The sequence below is a fragment of the Carcharhinus amblyrhynchos genome, chromosome 15 (genome assembly GCF_965287045.1).
Source record: "Carcharhinus amblyrhynchos chromosome 15, sCarAmb.v2.hapA, whole genome shotgun sequence".
NCBI lineage: Eukaryota > Metazoa > Chordata > Chondrichthyes > Carcharhiniformes > Carcharhinidae > Carcharhinus > Carcharhinus amblyrhynchos.
This window is the reverse complement of record NC_137338.1, coordinates 21,898,237-21,926,204: the sequence shown is the minus strand read 5'-3', so window position 1 is coordinate 21,926,204 and position 27,968 is coordinate 21,898,237. Positions and strand designations below refer to the sequence as shown.

Below are 27,968 nucleotides of genomic sequence, written 5' to 3'. Positions count from 1 at the left end.
AAAGGTGGAGTTAAGGCAATAGGGCCTGGGCAGGCTTGTGATTGGTGCAGACTCAATGGGCCAAATGGCCTCCCTCTGCACTATCAGCATTGTATTCTAAACAACCAAGAGCACAATCATTAATGATGGAGCAGTTATAAGTGGGAATTAACAAGAGATCAGGATTAGAGATGCACAGGTATCTGTTATGGTTATGGGGCTGGAGGAGATTACAAAGACAGTGAGGCACAAGGTCATGGCAGCACAGTGGTTAGCACTGCTGCCTCACATCACCACGGACCTGGGTTCAATTCTGGCCTTGGGTCACTGTCTGTGCGGAGTCTGCACGTTCTCCCTGCGTCCACGTGGACGTCCTCCGGGGGCTCCAGTTTCCGCCCACGGCCCAAAGACGTGTGGGTTAGGTTGATTGGCTATGCTCAGTTAACTAAAATGTCAGGGGAATTAGCAAGCTAAATGAGGGTTATGGGAATAGGACTTGGGTGGGATTGCGGTTGGTGTGGACCGAATGGCCACTTTCTGCACTGTAGGGATTCTATGATGAAGGGAATTGAAAACAAGGGTAAGAAACATTGTATTACGTGGATTATTTTACAACTTCTAATTTTCAATGAGCCAGAGGTGAGATGTAGCAATTTGTGAATAACGAAACCTAGTCGTTAGCAAGAAGCTTTGGTGGTGGTGAGACGGCGTTGTAATTGTCACTGAAGCAGGGATTGAGTGCACCAGCACAGTGAGGGCGCTGGAGAGGGAGAGCACCATCAGCAACTTCTGCCTATCAACATTGGATTTCCGGATTAGGGTAAGCGCACACGTTTGCAATTCTACATCGCGGCCTCGGGAAAAGATTCGCCTGGAAATGTTTAACCCTTGCCGGTCCCGGGCTGGGAAGTACAAGAATTGGCTGTGAATGTTGCAGCCGGTTGCTGGAGTGTGGCTGAGGTTGGGGATATGGTTATGACTTTGTAGCTCGGCCTGTCAGCAGCTGCTGGGGGAGTGAGGGCGGAAAGGAGAACTTCTATACAGCATTAAATCACACCGCCCCACCCTGCTCCCTACCCATTTCCCAGCTCTGCCCCCAACCTCCCTTCTGCCAACCCTGTGCTCTCCATGCCCCCCCTCTCCTCCCACCCGTCGCCCCCTTACTATTCCTCCCAGTCATATTTTGGAATGAGACAATGAATCACTGTTGGCCTTCATCTGCAAATGTTTAATTTGTTTTCTAGATCAGACTAAACAGTCTTCCGTTCACACAAAATTGGTCTTCCTAAAAGGAGTGCGTGGCTGCAAAACATCATTTCACACTGAGATTAATCTTTATAGCAAAATTCCTGATAATATGACTGCAGAAACAATTAAATTTCATCAAGCTTTGCCTAAAGTTGTAAGTATAAAGTTTATTTATTTTATTAGTGTCACAAGTGGGCTTACATTAATACTGCAATGAAATTACTGTGTAAATCCCCTAGTCAGCACACTCCAGCGCCTGTTTGGGTATATTGAGGGAGAATTTAGCATAGCCAATGCACCTAACCAGCATGTCATAGAATTGTAGAATCCCTACAGTACAGAAAAGGGCCATTTGGCCCATTGAGGGTGTACCAACCATAATCCCACCCAGGCCCTATTAATGTAACCCCAAGCGTTTATCCTGACCCTGACACTAAGGGACAATGTAGCATAGCCAATCAAGCTAACCTGCACATCTTTGGACTGTGGGGAAAAAAACCAGAGCACCCGGAGGAAACCCACGCAGACACAGGGAGAACGAGCAGATTCCATGCAGACAGTGACTCAAGCCAGGAATTGAACCCAGGTCCCTGAAACTGTGTGGCAGTAGTGCTGACCACTGTGCCACAGTGCTGCCCAAAGATGTTGCACAAAACCTAAAACATTGACAAATTCCTGTTACATAGTAAAACTCCTTACTGTGCCCACCCCAGTACAACACCAACATCTCCACTCAGATGTTAGCAAGAGATTTCAGGCTTTGTTAGAAATGAAAGGTATTTATTGATAAAGAGAAACTGAGTAAGGGGTGGGTGAGCAGTCAACCCAGCTGCTGCAGTCTTTACACGCTTACTACATGGCTTACAGATGTATTCTGCCCCAGAAAGGCCTACACCCTCTGGGATGATCACTCACCCCTCAAGTCAGGTGACACTGTTTTGCTGTATATCTTAGAAACAGACACCACAATCATTCCTCCCCCCTTTAATCTTTTTTAAATGATTTTCAAAATTGATTTATTCAAACCCAAATAAACCAAATAAATGCTCAAGTTAGACATTTGATTTATTGGTTGTCACATGTATTAGTATACAGTAAAAAGTATTGTTTCACTGTATACGAGTATAGCCTATATGGCACACCGTACAGACTGAGCATACTGTTCATAGAGGAGAAAACAAGAGAGTGCAGAATGTAGTGTTACAGTCATGGCTAGAGTGTAAATAAATGTAGTGATTGTTCAATGTAGCGATTTTGAGGCTTGCATTTAACATAACCTCTTCTGGAAAGCTTCAAATACGTACAGTTCCAAATGTAATCTTGCATAGGATTCTTCCAATCAGGCTTTCTGCTTTCCAGGTTCTGTCCTAGACTGTGCATTGACCAAACACTACGTACTTCACTCTGCAACTGTGTCACTCTCGAACCCTTCGATGATCCTTTTCTCTGTCAAGCACTTTACAATGCAAATTACAATACAACAATTCTTATGTTATAATAGCTCATTCACAAACTTAGTTTACTGAAGGAATGGTCATGGTACTCTATATCTAGTACTTAGGCTGTGTGATGAAGTTTTTCTTCTCTCTGGCATTTTATTCAGCATCTTTTCTATCAATCATGTTGTCATATTTGTTCTTGTGCATTTCTATTAGTGTGTCTAATTCAGTAATCTTGTTTTGGCGTGTAATTTCAGATTACTTCTCTGCCTGAATTGCTGTTCTCTCCAACACAACCCATTCAACTGGGTGGCCTCATTTTCCAATTCTTTCCTTTCGTCTTCTGCTTGGACCTGAGCAGTTCCTTAGTTAATCTATTTTCTCCTCAACCTATATTTTGCACTCCACCTCCACCAGTTTCAGTTTCAGCCATTTCCATCTTCATCTCCTGCAGTTTTTTAAATAACTCTTCTTTATCTTGATATTCATCTGAAGTATCCTTAGATGAACTGACAATTTTAAGTGACTCCTCTTTGTTAAGAGAGTTATCTGCAGAGAATGCAGTCTTCAGCCTGTTTTCAAATTACAATTTAGCTCTATTGCCCAACTCTTGCCTTCCCAGTCTCTCACTCAATTGAGAGCTGATTTTGCATCCGATCACTAAATTGTTAGTGTCATAGAGTCACAGAGGTTTACAGCATGAAAACAGGCCTTTCGGCCCAACTTGTCCATGTCGCCCTTTTTTTAAAACCCCTAAGCTAATCCCAATTGCCCACATTTGGCCCATATCCCGAGCAATTGGAACTAGATTAGGGGTTTAAAAAAGAAGGGCCTGTTTCCATGCTGTAAATCCCTATGACTCTAACAGTAGCAATAACCGTGTTCTTCTTGATTTCTGATTCTCATTCTCAGTATGTGCAAATTTAACTCTTCATCCGTTGCTCTGCTTTTTGCAATCCGTTCAGTTTGTCCATTTGTTTCTTCCAAGGTGAATCCATCAATGCCTTCTAACATTTAATAATAATCTCTCCCTTCTCATACTTTGCATGTTTTCACATGACTTTTGTTGTAGTTGCAACAAATTCTCCTTCACTGTTCAACATTACTTCTCCTCCTTATATTTATTAGACAATTCCCCTGAATTGGTAAATTGTTCAAACAGTTGTGTTCCCTCTTTGGATTTGTCCATTGCTACATCCTCCTCAGTGCCCTCAAATAGCCTATTTCTGCCTCCCTGGAAAATGCCAATTTCTCCAGCTCAATTCCCTCTCCTACTGCTTACTTCTGTTCCCTTTCACGGTTTTTGCTCCGTGATATTTTCCTTATTTATAGAGTTTCTTCTTGCTTGAGCAGAAATTTCCTCCAGCTAAATTATAAGAAGAGCAAAACGGAATCAGTCTTCAACATAAATTATTTTCACCGACTCCATTACTCCTGTCAGCAACTGATGACTGTTCGCAATCCTACAATATTTGACTATGAGATGAGTTTACATCTACATTGGTGTCATCACTAAGAAGGCCTTTTACCAGAACCATAACAGTAATACTGGCACACCTCAGCTCAGCTGCTCTTGAAACTCACGTTCGTGTCTTTGTACCTTTAGACTTGACTATTCCAATGGATTCCTGACTACTTTCCTACCCTCCACCTTGAGACCATCCAAAACACTGCTGCATGTCTTTACTTGCTCCAAGTCTGGTTCACCGAACACCTCTGCACTTGTTGGCCGTAATTAGTCTATGTACGTCAATTTTAAAATTCTCATCCTTGTTTTCAAATCTAAGTGTGGCCTCACCTTCTCCCTATATCTGTAACCTCTTCTAATCCAATAGCCCTTCTGAGATATCCATGCTCCTTCAATATGTGACTGTTGCACATCTCTGATTTTAATCCTTCCACTGTGGTGACTGCCTTCACCAGCCAAGGCCCTGAGCTCAGGGTAAAAGCAAATTACTGCAGATGCAGTATCTCCCACTTAAATATCTTCCACTTCCTATGCCTTTTAGCTTTGACAAAGGGTCATCTGGACTTGAAACATCAGCTCTATTCTCCAGACCTGCCGAGATATTCCAGCATTTTCTCTTTTGGTCCCTGAGCTCTGGAATTCCCTCTCTTAATCTCTCTCCCTTGCAACCTCTTTCCTCCTTTTAGAAACAGCTTAGAATCTTCCTCTGTGACCAAGCTTATAGTTTACCTAATATTTCCATATCCTATTAGCCTCTCTGCGTGCTGTTGCTCAATTACATTTCATTTACACCCTCAAGCTGTTACCTTTGCCAGCATTTCCACCACTCCCACACTATTTAATTAATTGGGCTGCAATGACTCTTCATCAGCCCGTCCTGACTCACTGTTCAGGGCAGGGTCACTGCTGTGTTAGAACTGAGTGTTTAATTATCTAGATCAAACGTCAGGCTTTGCTGAGGCAGCACTCTTATTGTCTTGTAATTTTGTGTGGCTATCAGCTGAAACTGATGCTGAGCAGAGAGAACATAAGAACATAAGAAATAGGAGCAGGAGTAGGCCATCTGGCCCTTCGAGCCTGCCCCGCCATTCAATAAGATCATGGCTGATCTGTCGTGGCTCAGTTCCACTTTCCCGCCCTCTCCCCATAACCCTTAATCCCCTCTCTTATCAAAAACCCATCAACCCGCTTCTTAAAAATATTTAGCGAGGCAGCCTCCACCACTTCAACGGGCAGAGAATTCCAGAGATTCACCACCCTTTGAGTGAAGAAGTTCCTCCTCAACTCCGTTCTGAACTGCCCCCCCTTTATCTTGAGGCTGTGCCCCCTAGTCCTACTGTCTTTTTTGAGCGGGAAGAGTCTTTCCACCTCTATCCTATCCATCCCATTCATCATCTTATACGTCTCAATGAGATCTCCCCTCATTCTTCTAAACTCTAACGAGTACAAGCCTAGTTTATTCAGCCTCTCCTCATAGCTCAACCCCCTCAACTCCGGTATCAGCCTAGTAAACCTCCTCTGCACTCCCTCCAAGGCCAAAATATCCTTGCGCAGGTGCGGCGCCCAAAACTGCACACAGTACTCCAGCTGCGGCAGTACTCCAGCTGCGGCCTCACCAATGCCCTATACAGCTGCAGCAAGACCTCCCTACTTTTATATTCAATCCCCCTCGCTATGAAGGCCAGCATCCCATTCGCCTTCCTGACCACCTGCTGCACCTGCAGGCTGGGTTTTTGCGACTCATGCACAAGGACCCCGAGGTCCCTCTGCACCGTCGCCTGCTGCAGTTTTTCGCCACGTAAGTAATAGTCCTTCCTACCATTCTTCCTACCAAAGTGGACCACCTCACACTTGCCAACATTAAATTCCATTTGCCATTTCCTGGCCCATTCGCCCAGCCTATCTAGATCCTTCTGCAGACTCTCCACACCCTCCGCACAATTTGCCTTTCCCCCAATCTTGGTGTCATCAGCAAATTTCGACACCCTACACTCGGTTCCCTCCTCCAGATCATCTATATAAATGGTAAATAGCTGAGGCCCCAGCACCGACCCCTGGGGCACTCCACTAGTCACCAACCGCCAATCCGAATAGCACCCATTGACCCCCACTCTCTGCCTCCTATTTGACAACCAATCCTCTATCCACGCTAACACCCTACCCCCAACTCCATGTCCTCTGACCTTCTGCAGTAACCTCTTGTGAGGTACCTTATCAAACGCCTTCTGAAAATCCAGAAAGACCACATCCACCGGCTCTCCTCTATCCACCGCCCTAGACACATCCTCATAGAACTCCAGTAAATTTGTCAGACACGACTTCCCTTTAATGAAACCGTGTTGCGTCTGCTCTATCAAGCAATTCCCTTCAAGATGCCTCGCAATTTCCTCCTTAATGACGGATTCTAACATTTTACCTACCACAGACGTTAAACTAACCGGCCTGTAATTCCCCGCCTTTTGCCTGGCACCCTTCTTAAACAACGGTGTAACATTAGCCGTTTTCCAATCCTCCGGCACTTCCCCGGAATCCAGCGACGTCTGGAAAATAACCACCAAGGCATCCACTATCACCTCCGCCATTTCTTTCAGAACCCTCGGATGCATTCCATCCGGTCCTGGGGACTTGTCCACAATCAGCCCCTCCAGTCTGTCGCGCACCACCTCTCTAGTAACAGTAATGTCATTAAGACCCTCCAGTCCTACCACCTTTCCATCACTAACACCCGGCAAATTATTCACGTCCTCCTCCGTGAAGACAGAAACAAAAAAGTTATTCAAGACCTTAGCCATATCCCCATCCCCTACCACTAGGTCCCCTTTCTCATCCGCTAAGGGACCAACGTTCACCCTAGCCAGCCTCTTCCTTTTTATATATTTATAAAAACTCTTGCTATCCTTTTTTATATTAAGTGCTAGCCCAGCTTCATAGCTTCTTCTACCCTCCTTTATCAACTTTTTTGTCAATCTTTGTTGACATTTAAACCTTTCCCAATCCTCTTCTCGCCCACTGCTCTTAGCTACTCTAAATTCTCCGCTTGATCCTTGACTAAAGTTACCATATGAAAACCAATAGTTTATGATCAAACTGTAATCATGAATCAAACATTTTTTAAAAAGGGAATGAGGCTAAGCATTGCCATCTGCTTAAAATTCTAATGTTGCTGGTCTGTTCTGAAAAGTAAAATTATGCTGACACCTGTAGCAACTGGAACTGTCTACAGCTTAAGTTTCCAACTGATTACTTAACTGATTTGTCATTGGAAAGAAAATTAAATCTGAAGCAATAATATAATTGTTGACAATCCCACTTCTAAATCAGACTAATTAAACATAGTAGATTTACTCTGGACATATGGAATAATTATGGAAATGAAAATATGATAACCAGAAACTAGATAATACAGATTATGAAGGTTAATTAACAACCAGGTCTGAAATATGGCACTTGTTTGTTAATAGGTCAATAATGTGTGGTGACAGGACTATTAAGATTTGAGTATAATTCTGACAGAGGTATAAGGTTGGAAAACATATTTCAAATCCATATTTTATGTTATATATTTTCATGTCTGTTCATTTATTTTTGTTGCTGGTGAGCCAATTGAGACACCAGTCTGTAAATCTTCACATTCTTACAAGATGGGGAGTTAACCAGTTACTTTAAATGTTAAAAAGAAACTATATGACTTAGGGTGTTAGATAAACTAAAATCTAATAAGATGCTATTTAGTGTCAAGAGCTGTGCTAGAACGAGATTTCAAGCTCGAAGGGCCAAATGGCCTAGTCCTGCTTCTTGTCTCTGTTTATAAATGCAACAAACATTGTAAAAAAAAGTACTAAAACTCTGTGATCCCCTTTAGGAACTCCATGCTCATCTTACCACCTCGATCAGCAACAGTACGATGGAGAAGCTGATGCTGCAGAAACCACATCTCAACATTCAACATAACATGACCGTAATCAGAAAAGGCCAAAAAAGGACATTAGAAGAGTGCGTATCCATGACAATGAACTTGAGATCATAAGTTTTAACAGCTTAATCTAGTTTCATTTCAGAAAATAAGTCATATTTGATAACCTAATGAGATGGTTGTTAAATACGCTGTAAATGCAGTCAGAAAAATGTTACAGTACAAATTTTAAAAGTTTTGCAGGTAAAAATATGTCTTAGGTGTCTTTTTGTTTTACTAACATTTTTCATAAATCATAGAATCCTACAATGTAGAAGGAGGCCATTCGGCCCATCAAGTCTGCACCAACCACAGTCCCCGCCGACACTAAGGGACAATTTTAGCATAGCCAATCCATCTAACCCACACACCTTTGGACTGTGGGAGCACCTGGAGGAAACCCATGCAGACACAGGGAGAATATGCAAACTCTATACAGACACTGACCCAAACCGGGAATCAAACACAAGTGCCTGGCGCTGTGAGACAGCAGTCAGTGGTAACCACTGTGCCGCTATTTTTCTGAATTGAATTTGCTATATTTGGTGGTGGGGCAACATTAGTCTACAACACTGTCCAACAGATCCCTGAGGTCTTCTTACCTATATTTCTTAGTACCATATTACACAGTGCAGTAATCTAAAACAGCAGAGGAAACTCCTTTCATGTTGCATGCAACTATTCTTGTACCTGAACTGATTTATAACCAACTTCATGGAGGTCCAAGAGACTAACAAAGTTGACATTTCTTTATTTCATTATATGGAAGTATCTTACTTCTCTCACATATTTCTCTTTGGTAACTGGATATGATTGGGAATTCACAATAAAGAAATTTGTGTTTTCACATCAAATGATTTAGTAATGCTTTGAGCATCTTTTCAAATTACTTATACATTGGCATAGTGTTGTCCCATACTTAATTTTGATTAGATAACATGTGAAGTGTCTGAATTAGTGCGTACAGTTACATTTCCCAGGGAGGCAATGACCCGGTGGTATCATCCAGAAACTCAACTAATATTCTGGGCCACCCAGTTCAAATCCTGCCACGGCAGATAGTGGAGTTTGAATTCAATAAAAATATCTGGAATTAAGAATCTACTGATGACCATGAAACCATTGTCCATTGTCGGAAAAACCCATCTGGTTCACTAATGTCCTTTAGGGAAGGAAATCTGCTGTCCTTTCCCCCCATCTGGCCTACACATGACTCCAGAGCCACAGCAATGTGGTTGACTCACAATTGCCCTCCAAGGGCAACTAGGGATGGGCAGTAAATGCTGGTCCAGCCAGCGATATCATGTCCCACAAATGAAATTCTGTTCAATATACTTAGATATTTCCTTCAAAAATACAGAGTGCATGAAAGTTTAATAATTGCCAAAGAAAATGACAAACAAGATCAAATTTAAGTTTTCTGATGTGAAGCTCTCAAACTTGTTAACAGTAGTGGTTGGAGTCCCAAGTGACAACAAATTTTAATTCTGCTATACAAATTCATTGTTGCTATGGAGTAGAAACAGACCCAAACCGCTAAGGATAATGTACCCCATGGGCAAATTTAAAATTGCTGCAAATATCAAGTTGGCTCATTTTATGTTTTAGTTATGTTGCATTTTTTTGCTTTCACAGATGCTTTGAGATGTTTAAAGTAATTCATCAACTAACTGACAGCGTTGAACACGTTTTCATGGTAAATAACATTTTAAATTTCTCAGCACAAACTGAATTCCAAATTAGATTTATACTGGTCCTCCTAGTTCTTGATACCAAACATGATTTTATTTTTTTGAATCACTGAGGATAGTGATTCCCAGGAGTGGTGATGCGGAGCCCAATGACAGTGCAGTAATTATAGCCACCCAATCATGTGACCAGAAGGCCTGGCCAATTTTGACGCCGATGGTTCTCAATCACATGTTGGTGGATTGCCTACTTGTGGAAATCGCTGACAAGCATTCCATCATTTCAAACTGCCACTATTTCAAAGGTGAAAGCACCTTTTAGAGAAATATAAAGGCACCCTCACAAGTTTTTAAGTTTTATTTTATTAGTCACAAGTAGGCTTACACTAACACGGCAATGAAAGTACTGTGAAAATCCCCTAAAAGTGTTGCCTGCTGACTGCAAGCAATTATAGTGCAATTTATACATTTGAGGTGTACAGAAATGTTAAGTTCTGTCATTTAATTTTTCAACAGCAGCAGTTTGTTCTGTGATCCTCAAAAGAAAACACTGCTGTTTTTCCACATGATGGCAGAACATCAAGAACAAAGGCTCCGCACTGCCTATTGTTGCACTGGAGGTACTGGTGGAGTAGATCCCAGTTGCAGCCCTAAAATGATGTTATTGAGCTAATGAATGCAAACAGCAGCAACCTGAGAATGTCTGTAATGTGATGTGTACATTTTCCATTCAGGTGGCAAAAGAGGTCATCAAAGAATTTGCAGCTGATGGAGTGAAATATCTTGAGCTGCGGAGCACACCACGAGAGGAGAGCTCCACAGGTAATATTACGCGATTATATGAACACAGCAAAATTAGCTGAGATCAATTATTAGAATCTGTACTACATTTTAGTGGGGAAAAGTCCTTTGGTGATGCTACTAACATGACACACACATATTGTTGACACAGGAAAATGGGACTTAGGAACAGAAGTAAGCCATTCAGCCCCCCTGGCTAGCTCTACTTTTTAATAAGATGATGACTGAACTGGTCTCCTGTCTGCCCACCCTTGACTTCCTTATCTATCAAAGCAACACACCACAATTAAGCATTTAAAATGAAGCCACTGCATATATACTAGCACCAAAAAGAAACAAGAACACAAAAAATAGGGCCATCTGGCTCCATGAGCCTTATCCGCTATTTAATACAATCATGACTGATTTTGGGCTTCTACTCCATTTTCCCAGCCACTCTACATATCCATTAAATCAGAGATCAAAAATATGTCTTAAATGTATAAAACAAATGTATAAAAATGGTTATGACAAAAGATTGTCATGGAGTTAGTATTACAGATTTTTAACTTGCCACGTTAAACCGCATTTGGGGATGGGTAACCTGCCCTTGAAATCACTCAATTAGTAGTTCCATTGAAATTAAAATTTTGTAATTTGTATAAGGAGTGGTTGATTACTACTACACCTTACTTACTACACCTTTAGTAGTAAGTTAAATATCTACCCCATAATATCAGCTCTTGTATTATTATCTGCCCATAGATAATGGATTTATCTGAATACGGAAATATACATAGTGCTTCAATCCCAAGCAAATTTTAATGACAGGAGAAAGGCTGATTGTCTGTAAATACAAATACTAAAATCGAAGTTTAGAAGTACTCCACGTTGTCCCATGCATTTCACGTTTAGGCTTTTAAAAAAATTGACTTTACACTGAGTATGAAGCCAAGGGGTGAGATTATCACATTTGGTCTTACAGCTCTTCCTCACTTACAATTTCCCGTTTGAATGGTAACAAATAATTTGCTTAACCATTTTGCCTTGATCCAAAGAGAAATGGTTAAATTGAACATAAAACCAATTATTTATTGTAAGGAACAAATATATGACACTGATGTTATAATAGTAACAGAAATTCTACTATTTGTCAGTCACTCTTGCAGTAATTCAGTTGACTATATAAATTTCTTTTAATGTTACCCATTTGTGACTCCATTTTAATTTTCTTTGGTAAAGATGTGTAATATTATGGAATACACAGCTTGTGGACTGTCCAAGCTTTGCAGCATTGACAAGTTGGGCCGAAGGGCCTGTATCTATGCGATAAACCTCTAATGAGTCTAAGGCTGTTTGAATAATTTGATCTTTTAATCTTGACAGTGAATGCCAGAAAGTAAAATAAGATGCAGGATAAACTTGAATTTCCTGTACAAATTGTTCTTGATTCATAGCCAGTCTCTTCTTTTGTTTCCATATTTCAGTTCTTAGGATAATGCGCTAGATTGGGTTGACACAAAGGGACTATAAAATTGGGCGCCATGCCAGTCACATTCCTGTCAGCCACCTGCCCATTCCTGCCTTAATTTTACCAGCAGCACGAGAAACAGTGAGAGACCAGTCAGCTGGTCGGCCAAATGAGGCTCTTAAGCGGTCAATGAATTGCCAAGAAAGGGTCTCCTCCTGCCACTGAGGATTTACCTGTGGCAGGAGAGGCTCATGCTAAGTGTGGAAGTTTCACTGGTTGGACTGTGGCTGGTCAGAGGGAGCTCTTTTACCAGTTTCTTGTGATCCTGCTAGTCTTTCCATTTCTCTATTCCCCCTCCACACTGCAGCCCCATTCTCCCCTGCCCCCCTTCCCCACCCCCCACCCCCCCCCCCCCCGCCAACATCCTCACCAGAGCTTGCCAGCCTTCAATGTTAAATGATTTCATTGTGAACCAGCTAAGTAGACGTGGGCTACACCCTAACTTTTACCATCCTAAAAATACAGACCAGTTTTTCTAAGAACTGGTTCTTCTTTTGCTCTGACAAAATGGTTAATATTGATAGTACAATTAAGAAAATTTTAAAAGTTGTCAAATATCAGGGAATAAAAATATTTGCCTGGAAATTAGATTAAAGCATTCTCAGCTGCCATTTTGCCTCTATCCTGAACAGAGTTCAGTGTAATAATGCACCCCAGAGGATGTTTTACTGGTTCTCTGATATTGCACTACTGAAAGATGGCTGTTGAGAATGCTGCAACATTTTAAAATTTGAAGCAAAAAATGCTGCAGAAGCTGTTATCTAGAACAAAAACAAAAAATGCTGGAGAAACTCTGCAGGTCTGACAGCATCTGCAATGAGAGAATACAGCCAGCATTTCAAGTCTGGATGATCCTTCTTTGGAACTGAAGAAAAGGAAAATCGGACAAGATTTATACTACAAGGGTGAGGAGATGGGGGTATAGTTGGACAAAGGGAATGTAAATTGTGATAATAAAAGCTGACAAAAGTGCAAAAAGTGATAGGAATGTATGAATGGCAGAACAAAGTAATAGATTGTTAGGGGACTGCCTGATGAATGTGGCAGCGGACCCAGGGTGGGGATTGGAGACAAGATGGAGAGCAAGATGTTAAAGTTATTTATATGTCACCAGTAAGGCTTACATTAACACGGCAATGAAGTTACTGTGGAATTCCCCTAATTGCCACACTCCAGCGCCTGTTCGGGTCAATGCACTTAACTAGCATGTTTCTCAGACTATTAAAGCTTATCTGAGGGAAGACAAGCAGTGGGTAACCAAAGTGTCTTTATTGGCCTATTAGGCAACACGTGTGAAAAGAATTAAAATTCAGAATGCTGACCCCAGTAAAATAAACAGTACGTAAATGTACTCAAGAAGTCAATCAAAATTGTTATTTGATTGTCCTTGCACATTCTACCTGACTCTGAAACATTTTTTGTTTATTTATTAGTAGGCTTACATTAACACTGCAAAGAAGTTACTATAAAAACTCCCTAGTCGTCACAAGGTTCCTTTGCAATGTATTTTCTTAGCTTTACGATTATGAAAGACAGGGACAGAATGGATAAGGAGCAGCTGTCCCCCTTAGTTGAAGGGTCAGTCATGAGGGAACATCGGTTCAAGATGGGGGCAGGAGGTTTAGTGGGGGGATGTGAGGAAAAACCCAGAGGATGGTGATACTCTGGAATGCACTTTCTGGAAGGGTGGTAGAGATGGGTTGCCTCACATCCTTTAAAAAGTATCTGCATGAGCACTTGGCACATCATAACATTCAGAGCTATGGGCCAAATGCCAGCAAATGAAATTAGGTGGGAGTTCAGGTGTTTCTAATGTGTAGGTGCAGACTTGATGGGCCAAAGGGCCTGTTCTGCACTGTACAATTCTATGATTCCAGCCCCTTTTTGGGTACACTGAGGGGCAATTTAGCATGGCCAATGCATCTAATCAGCACGGCTTTCGGACTGTGGGAGGAAACTGGAGCACTGGAGAAAACCCGTGCAAACACAGGGAGAACGTGTGAACTCTACATAGACAGTGATCCAAGCCGGGAATTGAATCTGTGTCCCTGGCGCTGTGAGGCAGCAGTGCTAACCGCTGTGCCGTCTTTAAATAATCATAGGTGATGCCTGTTATTAAACTTGTTAATAATTAAATAACGATCTAGAGACATTGAGAGGAGGAGAAAGTGAGTTCCCGGACATGTGTCCTTTGTTTGAACAGAGGGGAGTATGGTAGGATGAGAGAGGAATTGGCGAATGTTGATTGGGGGAGTGCGTTGGAAGGTAGGTCTGCTGAGGAACAGTGGAGGATCTTTAAGGAGATCTTTCTTGGTGCTCAGCAGAAATTTATTCCGATGATTAAAAAGGATCGTAGGAGGAGAGATAATCAGCAGTGGATAACGAAGGAGGTGAAGGAAAGTGTTAAAAGCGGATGCGTTTAGAGTAGCTAAGAGTAGTGGGCGAGAAGAGGATTGGGAGAGGTTTAAATGTCAACAAAGAATGACAAAGAAGTTGATAAAGAAGGGTAGGATAAACTATGAAGCTGGGCTAGCGCTTCATATAAAAAAGGATAGCAAGAGTTTTTATAAATACATAAAAAGGAAGAGGCTGGCTAGGGTGAACATTGGACCCTTAGAGGATGAGAGGGGGGACTTAGTGGTAGGGGATGGGGAAATGGCTGAGGCCCTGAATAACTTTTTTGTTTCGGTCTTCACGGAGGAGGACGTGAATAATTTGCCGGGTGTTAGCGATGGAAAGATGGTAGGAGTGGAGGGCCTGAATGACATTATTGTTACTAGAGAGGCGGTGCTCGACAGACTGGAGGGACCGATTGTGGACAAGTCCCCAGGACCGGATGGAATGCATCCAAGGGTTCTGACGGAAATGGCGGAGGTGATAGTGGATGCCTTGGTGATTATTTTCCAAACGTCGCTGGATTCCGGGGAAGTGCCGGAAGATTGGAAAACGGCTAATGTTACGCCGTTGTTTAAGAAGGGTGGCAGGTAAAAGGTGGGGAATTATAGGCTGGTTAGTTTAACGTCTGTTGTAGGAAAAATGTTAGAATCCGTGATCAAGGAGAAAATAGCAAGGCATCTTGAGGAGAATTGTTTGGTAGAGCAGATGCAGAACAGTTTCATTAAGGGGAAGTCGTGTCTGATGAATTTATTGGAGTTCTATGAGGATGTGTCTAGGGCGGTGGATAGAGGAGAGCCGGTGGATGTGGTGTTTCTTGATTTTCAGAAGGCGTTTGACAAGGTGCCTCAAGAGGTTATTACAGAAGGTCAGGGGGCATGGAGTTGGGGGTAGGGTGTTAGCGTGGATAGAGGATTGGCTGTCAAATAGGAGGCAGAGAGTGGGGGTCAATGGGTGCTATTCGGATTGGCGGTTGGTGACTAGTGGAGTTCCCCAGGGGTCGGTGCTGGGGCCTCAGCTACTCACCATTTATACAGATGATCTGGAGGAGGGAACCGAGTGTATGGTGTTGAAGTTTGCTGATGACACCAAGATTGGTGGAACGGCAAATTGTGCGGAGGGTGTGGAGAGTCTGCAGAAGGATCTAGATAGGCTGGGCAAATGGGCCAGGAACTGGCAAATGGAATTTAATGTTGGCAAGTGTGAGGTTGTCCACTTTGGTAGGAAGGACTACTACTTACGTGGCGAAAAACTGCAGCATGCGACGGTGCAGAGGGACCTCGGGGTCCTTGTGCATGAATCGCAAAAACCCAGCCTGCAGGTGCAGTAGGTGGTCAGGAAGGCGAATGGGATGCTGGCCTTCATAGCGAGGGGGATTGAATATAGAAGTAGGGAGGTCTTGCTGCAGCTGTATAGGGCACTGGTGAGGCCGCAGCTGGAGTACTGTGTGCAGTTTTGGTCGCCGCACTTACGCAAGGATATTTTGGCCTTGGAGGGAGTACAGAGGAGGTTTACTAGGCTAATTCCGGAGTTGAGGGGGTTGAACTATGAGGAGAGGCTGAATAAACTAGGCTTGTACTCGTTAGAGTTTAGAAGAATGAGGGGTGATCTCATTGAGACATATAAGATGTTGAATGGGATGGATAGGATAGAGGTGGAGAGGCTCTTCCCGCTCAGAAAGGACAGTAGGACTAGAGGGCACAGCCTCAAGATAAAGGGGGGGCGGTTTAGAATGGAGTTGAGGAGGAACTTCTTCACTCAAAGGGTGGTGAATCTCTGGAATTCTCTGCCCGTTGAAGTGGTGGAGGCTGCCTCGCTCTATATTTTTAAGGCGCGGGTTGATAGGTTTTTGATAGGCAAGGGGATTAAAGGTTATGGGGAGAGGGCGGGAATGTGGAACTGAGCCACGACAGATCAGCTATGATCTTATTGAATGGCGGGGCAGGCTCGAGGGGCTAGATGGCCTACTCCTGCTCCTATTTCTTATGTTCTTATGAGAAAGACAAAATAAGGCTATCTTATTTATGAAAGTGCAAAACAAAGAACAAAAACAGCCCAGGAAACAGGCCCTTCGGCCCAACGAGCCCATGCCGCCATTTTAACATTACTAGTACCCCCTCCACCCATGACCCTTATCTATGCTTATGGCATTCCACATTGAGGGAAACTAATTTAGGGACAATTTATTACCTCCAATCAGCCTAATAGCACATCTTTTGGGTGTGGGAGGAAACCGGAGCACCCGGAGAAAACCCACGCAAGCACGGGGAGAATGCGCAAACTCCCACAGACACTGGCCCAAATCCATGTGTCTGCACAGCAAACAGTGATAGTCACTGAGCTGTCGTGTTGCCCAGCATCTGGTCCAGTTTAAGCGCACACTAACGACATGAAGCACCAGGCTATTCTTGAACATCCAAGAGCAGCCTTAGTACGACCCATCACGTGTATGCCCCTCGTTGGACAACAAGGCGGACCAATTTAACAGAACGCTTAAAGTGTGAGTCAGCCATACCCATGTCAACAGGACCACGGTTTTAGAATACCATTGTTCAGAACTGCAAATCAAGTTATGCTTGATCGAGATGTGATCATTCAATGATAAGTATGCCAAAAAAAATATTCTTATCAAAACCTTGTCAGTAAAAAAGGCATTGTGACAGAATGTGAATTTGGCTTCATCCAAGGAAGGCTGAACACAAAAACGGTAATCTGAGTTTAGTTGCCAAACTGAGTTTACTTACTTGCAAATACAAAATTTAAGTGAAGTATTGGTTTACTGTTGTTGTTTAACCTCACAAAAGCAGGTTGAATAGTTAACAATCTTCGTGATTTATTGCTTGATACAGGAATGACTAAGAAGTCCTATGTTGAAGCTATACTTGAAGCTATAAAACAATGTAAACAAGAGGGTGTGGACATCGATGTAAAGTATGTGAACTTTTTAACTCTCATCTGTTGCCCGCTGTTGTTTTGTTCATGGGTATTTTGAGATAACAGAGTGATATGTATTGTAAATCGTAATGGTTAACTGCTAAAATTGAATTGTTAAATTTACTTTATCCCATTTCCAGAATCATATTAGAGCGATGGTCTTTAAGGTACAAATAGGTGCATCCTTAGATTAAATAGAGGCATATTGTTGTGAGAAGTATCTTTATTGTAGAATGATTAAAAAATTAAAGTTTATTTATTAGTCACAAGTAAGGCTTACATTAGCACTGCAGTGAAATTAATATGAAATTCCCCTATGCCCCATACTCTGGCACCTGTTCAGGTCAATGCACCATACCAGCACGTCTTTCAGAATTAGTCATGGGGAAGTTACAACACAGATCTACTTGCATGGAAAAACAGCATAAGCAGCAAGTTATAGGGCTAAGCAATTAATTTTGTTTTGAGTTATCATTTCTATAAGCTTTCCCATCAGCAAGGTTAAACTGACTGGTCTCTGATTGCTGGGCTTATGTTTTGTGAAGAAGGATCTAACATTTGCAATTCCCAAGTTCTCTGGCATCAACCCTGAATTTAAGGATGATTGGAAAATTGTGGTCTGTGCCTCCACAATGTCCACTCTCACTTCAAAATTTGGCAGATGGAATATAATCTGGGAAGATTTGACTTGAAGAATAGAACAGTAGAATTTTATTTAAAAGCAGAATTCTGCCATATAGAGGGGTGAGAGTGGCATTGTACATGAATCACAAAAAGGTAACATGCAGGAAGGCAAATGAAATGTTGGCCTTTATTGCAAGGGGGATGGAGTATAAAAATAGGGAAGTCTGCTACAAATGTGCATGGCACTGGTGAGTCCTCATCAACAGTACTGTGTACATTTTTGGTCTCCTTTCTAAAGGAATGATACACATGCTTTAGAAGAGAAGTTTCACTTGACAGATTCCTAGGATGATGAGGAAAGGTCAAGATGGTTGGGCTAAACTCAGTAGAGTTTAGAAGAACAAGAGGTCACCTTATTGAAACATAGGATTCTAAAGGGGCTTGACAGAATAGATGCTGGGAGGATGTTTCTCCCATGAGGAAAGCTGGAACAAGAAAGCATCGCTTAAAAATAAGGGGCATCCCATTTAAAATGGGCGATAAGGAAGAATTTCTTCTCAAAGCATCATTAATCTTTAGAATTTGCTTCTCAAGAGAGCTGGAGGCTGATTCACTGATTACATTCAAGGCTGAGTTACAGGGATTTTTGATCTACAATGAAGTGAAGGGGATGGACAGGAAAGTGGAGTTAAGGCCACTCTTGGGCCAGCCACAATCTTGGTGAATAGCAGACCAGATTTCCTGTGCCAAATACTCCTGTTCCTTTTCCATATGATCATAATACTCCTGTGAAGGACCTCGTGATGTTTCACTACAGTAAAAGCACAACATAAATATAAGTTGTTGTAAATTAAAGTTCTTAAAATGTGAGAAAAACATCAATCTAGCAATATTCATTTTTATTTCCCTAGATTTCTGTTATCCATAGATAGAAGAGGTGGGCCTATTGTTGCAATGGAAACTGTAAAACTTGCAGAAGAATTCTTTGCATCCGCTGATGGACTGGTAGTTGGTGTGGATCTAAGTGGGGATCCTGTAGTGAGTAATTTATTTCTTGTGAGCTCTGTCAACCCTAAATCAGAAATGCAGGGTGCAATATCTTCACTCAATTTTCTTGGTGTCTTCTAACATTCATTTATCTAATCACTTATTTACATAGATTTATACACGGGTGTCATAATTTGACCGCAACATTTGTATATTTTGCATAGATTTTAGTTATTCAAACTTTATATGCTCAATAAATGATGAAGTAACTTTTGTAAAGGTTATTTTAAGCTTGTGTAAACATTCTGTAACTCTATATTTGTTATGATGCGTTTGAGTCCACAAATTGCAAAGAAGCATGAAGTTCATTTTGAAAAATTATTTTTATCTGGGTGTTCCGGTTTCATCCCACATTCCAAAGATGTGAGTGTTAGGTTGATTGGCTATGTTAAATTGCCCTAAGTGTCAGGGGGTTAGCAAGGTAAAAATGTGGGGTTATGGGGATAGGGCCTGGGTGGGATTGTGATTGGTGCAGACTCAATGGATCAAATGGTCTCTTTCTGCATGATAGGAATTCTATGATTAGCAATCAATATTTAGAGAGGTATAATGTCAGATCAGTGGTTGCATATGGATAACTGACCATACCTCCAGTAAACTGCTGAAAACTGCAAACACAAGTGACCAAAGACACTTTATCTTACAGAGATGCATTGGTTTCACTGGAACAGTAGAGGATTATCAACAGTTTTTGGTTTCATTTTTCAGGTAGACAATGCCAAGAATTTTATTGCCCCACTTCATGCAGCTCGAAATATAGGACTTAAGCTTGCTGTGCATATGGCTGAGGTAAAGAGTTTGTAAATTTGGAACAGTACTGATTTTGAATGTATTCTAAAATTGAATATGCACAATTATTGTTAAAATTATAATCTACGATCACGACAGAGCAGCCATGATCTTATTGAATGGCGGGCCAGGCTCGAAGGGCTAGATGGCCTACTCCTGCTCCTATTTCTTATGTTCTTATTTATACATATCATAATTGAATTAATATTATAAGTGTGATCAAATAGATCTGAAACATTTTAAATATATATAAAAATTTGGCTCATCATGAATGCACTTAAAAATGTTACATCACAAAGTATTAACGAACTATTTTTAATCATCTTTTGTTAAGGTTCCCAATCGAAATGAAGAATCGGAATTGTTTCTTGGTCTTCCCCCAGACAGGATTGGCCATGGCACATTGCTTCACCCTGAAGTTGGAGGTTCAGAATATCTGGTCGACATCATTAGCAAAAATCAAATACCCATTGGTAATGAGATGTATATGCTGCTTTTGAGACATGCAAAGGATGTACAGATTACATATTGATATCTTTAATATAGCTTATTAAAGGAAACAATATGCAATTTTTTAGGAAAGCCTAGGTTATAAAACACTGTAACCTCTCCAGTGCTTGGTACCATGTCACTTCCGAATCTTGAAATTTTCTGGATTATGGAACGACTAAGAAAGCCTCACCCACGTGACTGGAAAATATCATAAATGCATAATATTTGCCTGAAGCATAAAACAGTGATAAAACATTATTAAGCAGTAATAGATGTTACTTTACTCATGAAAATATTGTGCCCCACGGTAAGAACTTAAATGTTCATGGGTCCACACCTTCTTGATTTATAGTATTGTCCAAACAATTGAGTGCTGAGTCCACGAATTACTTGTGTGCTCAAAATATTTCTGGATAGAGATTTATGTACTAGAGAGGTTACACCACATGGCCGCTATTTTACTAGTTCATCCTGCCAGTTAACGGGTGGAGCGAGCTGGTAAAGCCACGCCCAATTTCTCGGCTCTCGCAATCTTACTGGCACTAGATTTCCAGCATGGACAGCCTCTCACCCATTTCGGTGAGAGGCTGAATGTATTATATGGATTTATTTAAAGCAGTATTTACATCTGTTTAGCAAGCCTGATGCTCAATCATCCAGGGTCACTTGCCGTTGCTGCCTTGCCAGGAGAGGCTTTGGGAAGGAAAACACCTGCTCTCCATGATTAGGGAACAGTCTTGTTTCCCTTGCTGGTAGGACCAGAGGGTATTAAGGCCCACCGGGAAGATCAAGGGCAAGGGGGTTGCCTGACATCTTGGCACTGCCCGGGGATGAGGACTGGAGGGTGGGGCAGCCCATTCGGGGAGGGCAGGCCTGTTGCGCACTCTGCAACTGCGATCACTAGGGGGTAGGGGAGCCTGATGCCACTCTGCCTGCAGTGGGGGCATGATCCATCCAGATGGCGAGAGGTGGTGGGCAGAGTCTATATTTTCAGGCAGTGTGTGGTTCGCAGTCTGCCCCTGTGATTGTGGGGGAGGGGTGTTGAGTTGAGGCTGGCTGCAGCAGCAGAGGTCTGATAGATCTTTCTCTCACTTTGTCAGGCCTCTGTAGTAGGAATTGCACGTTTGTAGGCACAAAAAGTCTGCATATATGCAATAGCTCCCTCTGCTGCTTGGCCTCGCCCACTGCCTGCAGTAGCACGAAACAATCTAGCCCATTTTTTCAAGCACTACGTGCGTAAGATGGGGAGTAAAACGGCGCCCAAAAAACAGACCTGCAACTCTCATTTTCACATTAACTGGACACTTTGAATTTTCCTCATAAAATTCCACCCAATATTTCTTGTGGTACTGAATGTCAAGTAACATTCACACCACCCAAGTGTCAGGCAAATGTCCACCTTCAAACAAAAAAAAATCTTTAACCATCTCCCCTTGGTGTTTATCAGCATTACCATTTTGCCGGTAATCCCCCACCATCAATCTTCTGAAGAATACCAGTGAGAAAATATTAAATTTGATCAACCATATTAATAGTATGGCTCCAAGATCAGGTGAAAGACTGGGAATTAATTGGCAAAAAACTCACCTTTTGTCCACAATCAACAATGCACAAGTCAGTATTAGGGAATATTTTCCACTTGCCTGGATGAGTGCTGCTCCAACAACACTCAAGAAGCTATACACTATCCAGGACAAAGTGGCACACTTGATCAGCATTACATCCACCAACTTAAACATTCAGTCTCCAACTCGCCAAAGCTACTTCAGCAGGACTTTTCAAACTCTTGACCTTTACCACTTAGAACAATAAGGGCAATGGGTGCATGGGAATGCTGCCATCTGCAAGGTCCCTCCAAGCGACACTCTATTCTGACCTGGAAATGTTTCAGTCACTGGGTCAAAATTCTGGAACTCCCTCCCTTACAGCACTGTGGGTGCACCCACAACACAAGGAGGGCAGCAGTTCAAGAGGTAGCTCCCTCTACTTTCTCATGGGCAATTAGCGATGGGAAATAAATTCTGGCCTTGCCAGAAATGCCCAAGTACCATGAATAAATAAAAGGAGAATGCAAGGATCTAATCTGGGATTGTTTTCGTTCACCTTAGAAAGCAAATGGGGCCTTGGTTAAATGGATCATTTGAATGACAGCCCTTCAACACCGCAGGACTCCAAGACTGCACTGAACTACCTGAAAGACAAAAATGAAATGGGAGAAAATGTCTAACTCACTTTGTAACTTGTCTAATAGTGAAATCCTTTTCTTTTAAAAAAAAAATTTGCACAATTAGAATAAAAGGAAAAAAAAATTGTAGATGGTTCTGACTAAACTTAAATCATCTATTTTCCAGAGTTTTGTTTGACATCAAATGTCAAAGGTCAAACTGTTTCTTCGTATGACCAACACCATTTCAAATACTGGTACAATCGTGGACACTCGTGTGTGATTTGTGTAAGTCTCCATTATTATTTCTGCTATTAAAGTAGAGTAAGTACTGAGATACTTACTGAAATATAAAATTAACAGACATTCAACTTTTGTAGAAACCTTTAATAGGTTAGAACACTATCAATGGAATGAAGTTGTTCTTTCTCTGATTCCACTAATCTACAAGCTCACAACACAAGACTAATAATAATTTTGGACTAATAGATCATGTGTGAGTAGTTGCTGCCCCCTGTCTTTCAATTCTGTCCATCCTGTAGGCTGATCAAATTCAGAAATTTGTCAATAAATATCATTAGATAATTACTTTAAATCTGCATTCTCTTATTTCTGGAAACATTTTCTCCCATTTACTGATTTTGTCCCAATTAAATCTCCCCCTAACCGTTTTCAGTTCTAAAGAGAACAACACCAGCCTCTCTAGACTTGCCACATAGCTAAGCATTTCACCCCTGATACCCATCTAAACCTCACCAGCATTCTCTCCAAGGCCTTGACATTCTTCCAAGTGTATGTGCCTGGAAGTGACTACAATATTCCAGCTGAAACCCAACAGTATTTTAGAAAGGCTTGGCATAATTTCTAAAGGGTTGCCAACTCTGGTCAATCTGTTTCATGGAAATGTCATCATCCTCGCCAACTGCCCCGCACTTGACATTGGTCACATGAGGTGAAACTTCTCCCAATAATTGGTTATTAACAGTAACCAAAATACCCATGCTCCTCTGCATTCCAGAAAGTGCTCAATTCAACATCTGGCTTGCCAGTTACAGCATAAATGAACCAGGACTACGTTGCATCCTAGTTACATTTCTGCCTGATTTTGCATGTCTGCCCAGAGCAAAGGGGAGAAAAAAATGCTCTTATAATTTTTCAAAACCTCAGAACATTCTAATTAAGTATATTTGAAGTGTAGCCATTATTTGTAACATAGAAAAATTTATGATAATAATAAACATGGTGATGATGTGCCTTTTAGAAATATCTGTACATCATGTTTCTTGTAAGAGTTATGTTTAGAATTCAGATCTGTTTAGCAGGTGCCAATTAGTCTAGCAAAACTTTAACTTGTTAAATAGGAGCTCAGGATAAATACTCATTTTAGAACTGAAGTGACTGTTTTAAGCAGAGCTAATGCATTTGGGTTTACTTGGGTCTTCCCTCAGGATTTCAGCATACCATTTTGATTAGGTTGATTAAGCACATGACTCTGTCAATGGGAGGAGCTAGGCTTGCAAGGAAAAAATATTGTTTCAATTTTATTTTTAAAGTACAATCAGTTGCTGTTTGTACTGCCAGAACAACAGGTGTCCCTCTGTCTCTCCCTCTCAAGAAGTGTTCTGAAAGCCCTAGGACTGTTAAGCATGTTTTACTAACTAATTTTCAAGAGAGGTTTAAGTATATAAGAGGAATATTGACAAATTAGAGTGATACATTAGTAGTTAAGAATTATATCTTGACACATTTAAGTATTGTTCAATTTTTAAATGTTAAGCTAATTCATTTGTTATAGTTAAACTACGTTGTTAAATAAAATTTGTTTTGAGAAAAGCTTCTTAATGTGTCAGCAGATCTGCATCTGGAGTGAAACATCATATCCTCACATTAATGCCAAAATAGCAAATTATTGGGGCCTAATCTGACTTTATAATATGCCTTAGGGTTTCTGATCTGGTATCCTAACAATCTTGACCAGCACAATGGGAACACTTGCTTACTCAACGGAAAGTGCAAAAATATTTTGGCTGGGAATCTTTGTTTGGCAGTATTATATTTTAGTGATGTGATAGTAAATAACTACTGTTTTGGGCTTATAATGATTAGCATATCTGCTGATGTAAACTCTGATAGGCTGAATAAAATGCTTTTCATTTTGAGAAGTTTTACTTTAACGTAGTTCCAAACATTCATATCAGCAATGCCAACAGCGCAGGTTCAATTCCCATACTGACTGAGGATTATTCACGAAGACCTGCCTTCTCAACTTTGCCCCTCACCTGAGATTTGGCGATTCTCAGGTTAAATTATCACCAGTCAACTCTCCCCCTCAAAGGGGAGAGCAGATGTGGTCATCTGGACTAAGGCAACTTTACCATTATTAGGAACTACGGGGGAGTAGAAATATTAAATGGGTAAAATAGAATCATAGAATCCCTACAATGCAGAAGGCCATTTGGCCCATCGAGCATGCACTGACAACAATCCCACCAGGCCCTATCTCTGTAACCCCATGTATTTACCCTGCTAATCCCCCTTGTCATTAAGCAGCAATGTTGAATGGAGGAAACTGGAGCACTAGGAGGAAAGCCACACAGACACAAGGAGAATGTGCAAACTCCACACAGTGTCTCAAGCTGGGAATCAAAGCCGGGTCCCTGGCGCTCTGAGGCAGCATGCTAACTATTATGCCACCCAGATGTGCCTGTTAATGATTTAATATCAGTGTTGAAATAAATACTTACTGTAAGCATCCCCTTATTTGCTTCTTATAATTCTGGCCTCCATCTTCATTATATATCTATTTTCAAATCGTCTGAAGTAACCATTATATCAGTGCAGTTTATTGTGCTGTTATAGATTATATCAGAAAGCAAATGAGAAGAAACGCCTATATACTAATGTAGTAACTAACAAACTTAGGCATTTAAATTGATAAAATGTATCAAATCAGAAAGATGTGTATTTTTGTTCAGATACAAAACTAATTGTTGCTGATTTTTTTTTCTCCTCCAGACTGATGGTAAAGGTTTTTTTGCTAGCGACTTGTCCCAGGAATATCAGATAGCACAGACAACATTTAACCTTTCTAAAGCTCATATGTGGGAGCTCGCTTATCAGAGTATTAACCACATATTTGCTCCAGAGAGTGTAAAGTCTGACTTGAAGAGGCGGTGGAATGACCTGAAACTAGAACTATTTAACGAAGGTTAACAATGATCATGTGACAGGGGCAGTGATCTTGGTCCCATTTTCCGTTAACTGATGCTTACTCTTGGAACCTGTTTCATAGTTTCTAATGGAATAAATCTGCAATCCTGAGTAATACCAAAATGATTCCCCCGAACTGAGCCATGACAGATCAGCCATGATCTTATTGAATGGCGGGGCAGGCTCGAAGGGCTAGATGGCCTACTCCTGCTCCTATTTCTTATGTTCTTATGTTCCATATTACTAACATTCAATGGATGTCTCAAAATCAGAAAAACATACAGAATGTGTTTCTGCTTATCATCTAAAGGAGCAGGCTTATAATATGAAACAATGAAAAAGAAGTCTATTTTGCATAATACATTTGTTTTATTGTTACGTTCCTTTTGGAAAGAACAAAATGCAGCTATATTACAAAGAATAAAGAAAAGTACAACACAGGAACAGCACCTTCCACCCCTCCGAGCCTGTGTTGATCATGATGCCCTAACTAAATTTTAAAAACCCTTCCCCATATGTATCTCTCTATTCCCTCCCTATTCATGTAGCCATCTAGATGCCTCTTAAATTATGCCAATTTGCCTGCTTCCAGCACCTGCTCTGACAGCATGTTCCAGGCACCCACAACTCTCAGTGTGAAAAACTTCCCCCACACGTCTCCCTTAAACTTTCCCCCTCTCACTGTGAACCTGTGCCCCCTTGTAATATACACTTCCACTCTGACTATCCACCCTGTCTATGCCTCCCATAATTTTGTAGACCGTTATCAGTCTTCCCTCAACCTCTGTCTTTCTAGTGAAAACAATCCTAGTTTATTCAACCTCTCCTCAGAACCCACGCTCTCGAGACCAGTCAACATCCTGGTGTACCTTCTTTGCGCTCTCTCCAAAGCTTCCACATTCTTGTGGTGACCAGAACTGTACCCTACTCCAAACATATTCTGATTCTTTTCAAAACAACACTTGGTCTCTCTGCTTTCTCCATTGCGGAGGATGGTGAAGAACACCCTTCATGCTTTTTAGCCTGAGCATGGATGGATTCCATCTGCTCCTGAGGGTGCACACACATTAGTGAAAAACCTGAATGCTGTCTTTACAGGAGCTTTATTGACTGAGGCATATTACCTATGGAGCTGCATTCCATCCCAATGCTTCACAATCAGACAAAACTAAATTAACTGTATATGAAATATACTGCATTTTTATATTCTGAAAATTTCCTTGGAAAATAGGACCTATTTTGCTGATCAAGCTGAGAGTCAGGAAGGTAATCTACTTCAAACTTGCAACTGACCTAGTTTCGATCAAGGAAATAGCAATCTCTTTTAACCAGTGACTTTCCCCTTTTGTAGTACATTCACTGAACTTAGCAATCAAAATGTTCACTGATTAAGGAAATAAAAAGGTGCTTTTATCCCAAAACAATTAAATGAATGTGTAGTAGTTAAAACACACCAGTGCCTCTGCTTTCTCAGAAGACTAAGGTAATTTGGTATATCGGCTACAGCTCTCATCAACTTTTACAAATGCACCATAGAAAGCAATCTTTCTGGTTGTATCACAGCTTATAATGGCTCCTGCTCTGTCCAAACCGCAAGAAATTACAAAAGGTCGTGAATGTAGCCCAATCCATCACACAAACCAGCCTCCCATCCATTGACTCCCATCTACATTTCCCGCTGCCTCAGCAAAGCAGCCAGCATAATTAAGGACCCCATACACCCCAAAGCTTCTGTCTTCCACCATCTTCTGTCAGGAAAAGGATACAAAAGTGTCAACGTACCAACTGACTCAAGAACGGCTTCTTCCCTGCTGCCATCAGATTTTTGAATAGACCCACCTTGCATTAAGTTGATCTTTCTCTCCATCCTAGCTATGACTGTAACACTACATTCTGCACTCTCTCATTTTCTTCGCTATGAACGGTATGTTTTGTCTATAGCGTACAAGAAACAATTCTTTTCATTGTCTGCTAACACATGACAATAATAAATCAAAATTAAATATGTATTTTGAGAATAATGCTTATATTGTGAATAAAAAACCGTGAGCATGTTCTTCCATTATTTTCGTATGCACTTTTACTATAAAAAAAATGCACCAAAGGTAGTACCAACAAGGAAGTCAATGGTGATTTTCATAATCTGACTTGTCACTAGTGATAGAAATGGCCTAATTACACATGAGTACACCCAGGTTTAAATTGTTCTAAACCAAGAATTTGGGGTTC

At 41.3% G+C, this 27,968-nt stretch overlaps 2 protein-coding genes across 5 annotated transcripts in view; one reads left to right on the top strand and one right to left on the bottom strand.

The window, feature by feature from the left end:
• The window catches only part of chd1l (chromodomain helicase DNA binding protein 1-like), a 113,797-nt gene that overhangs the window by 59,690 nt on the left and 26,139 nt on the right, over positions 1-27,968 (bottom strand). The gene's annotated exons all lie outside the window — the stretch shown is intronic.
• On the top strand, positions 607-27,801 carry mapda (N6-Methyl-AMP deaminase). Of its 3 annotated transcripts, none has more exons than XM_080203579.1 (11): positions 607-799; positions 1,224-1,381; positions 7,997-8,127; positions 9,722-9,782; positions 10,509-10,596; positions 17,329-17,410; positions 18,949-19,075; positions 19,793-19,873; positions 20,208-20,346; positions 22,717-22,817; positions 25,545-27,801. In XM_080203579.1, exons 2-11 carry the CDS (start codon positions 1,337-1,339, stop codon positions 25,740-25,742), a joined length of 1,053 nt encoding a protein of 350 aa, XP_080059705.1. In that variant the 5' UTR covers positions 607-799; positions 1,224-1,336; the 3' UTR covers positions 25,743-27,801. The 3 variants fall into 3 exon arrangements, with proteins under 3 accessions (XP_080059705.1, XP_080059704.1, XP_080059706.1); XM_080203578.1 differs by lacking the exon at positions 607-799 and adding an exon at positions 806-939; XM_080203580.1 differs by lacking the exon at positions 607-799 and having other exon boundaries at positions 952-1,381.

Bases quoted from the DNA above. Each gene is read 5' to 3' on its own strand.
- mapda (XM_080203579.1), top strand. From the start codon at position 1,337: ATGACTGCAGAAACAATTAAATTTCATCAAGCTTTGCCTAAAGTT. The intron at 19,076-19,792 runs GTGAGTAATTTA...TTCATTTTTCAG, and splicing joins ATCTAAGTGGGGATCCTGTA to GTAGACAATGCCAAGAATTT. The intron at 19,874-20,207 runs GTAAAGAGTTTG...TCTTTTGTTAAG, and splicing joins TTGCTGTGCATATGGCTGAG to GTTCCCAATCGAAATGAAGA.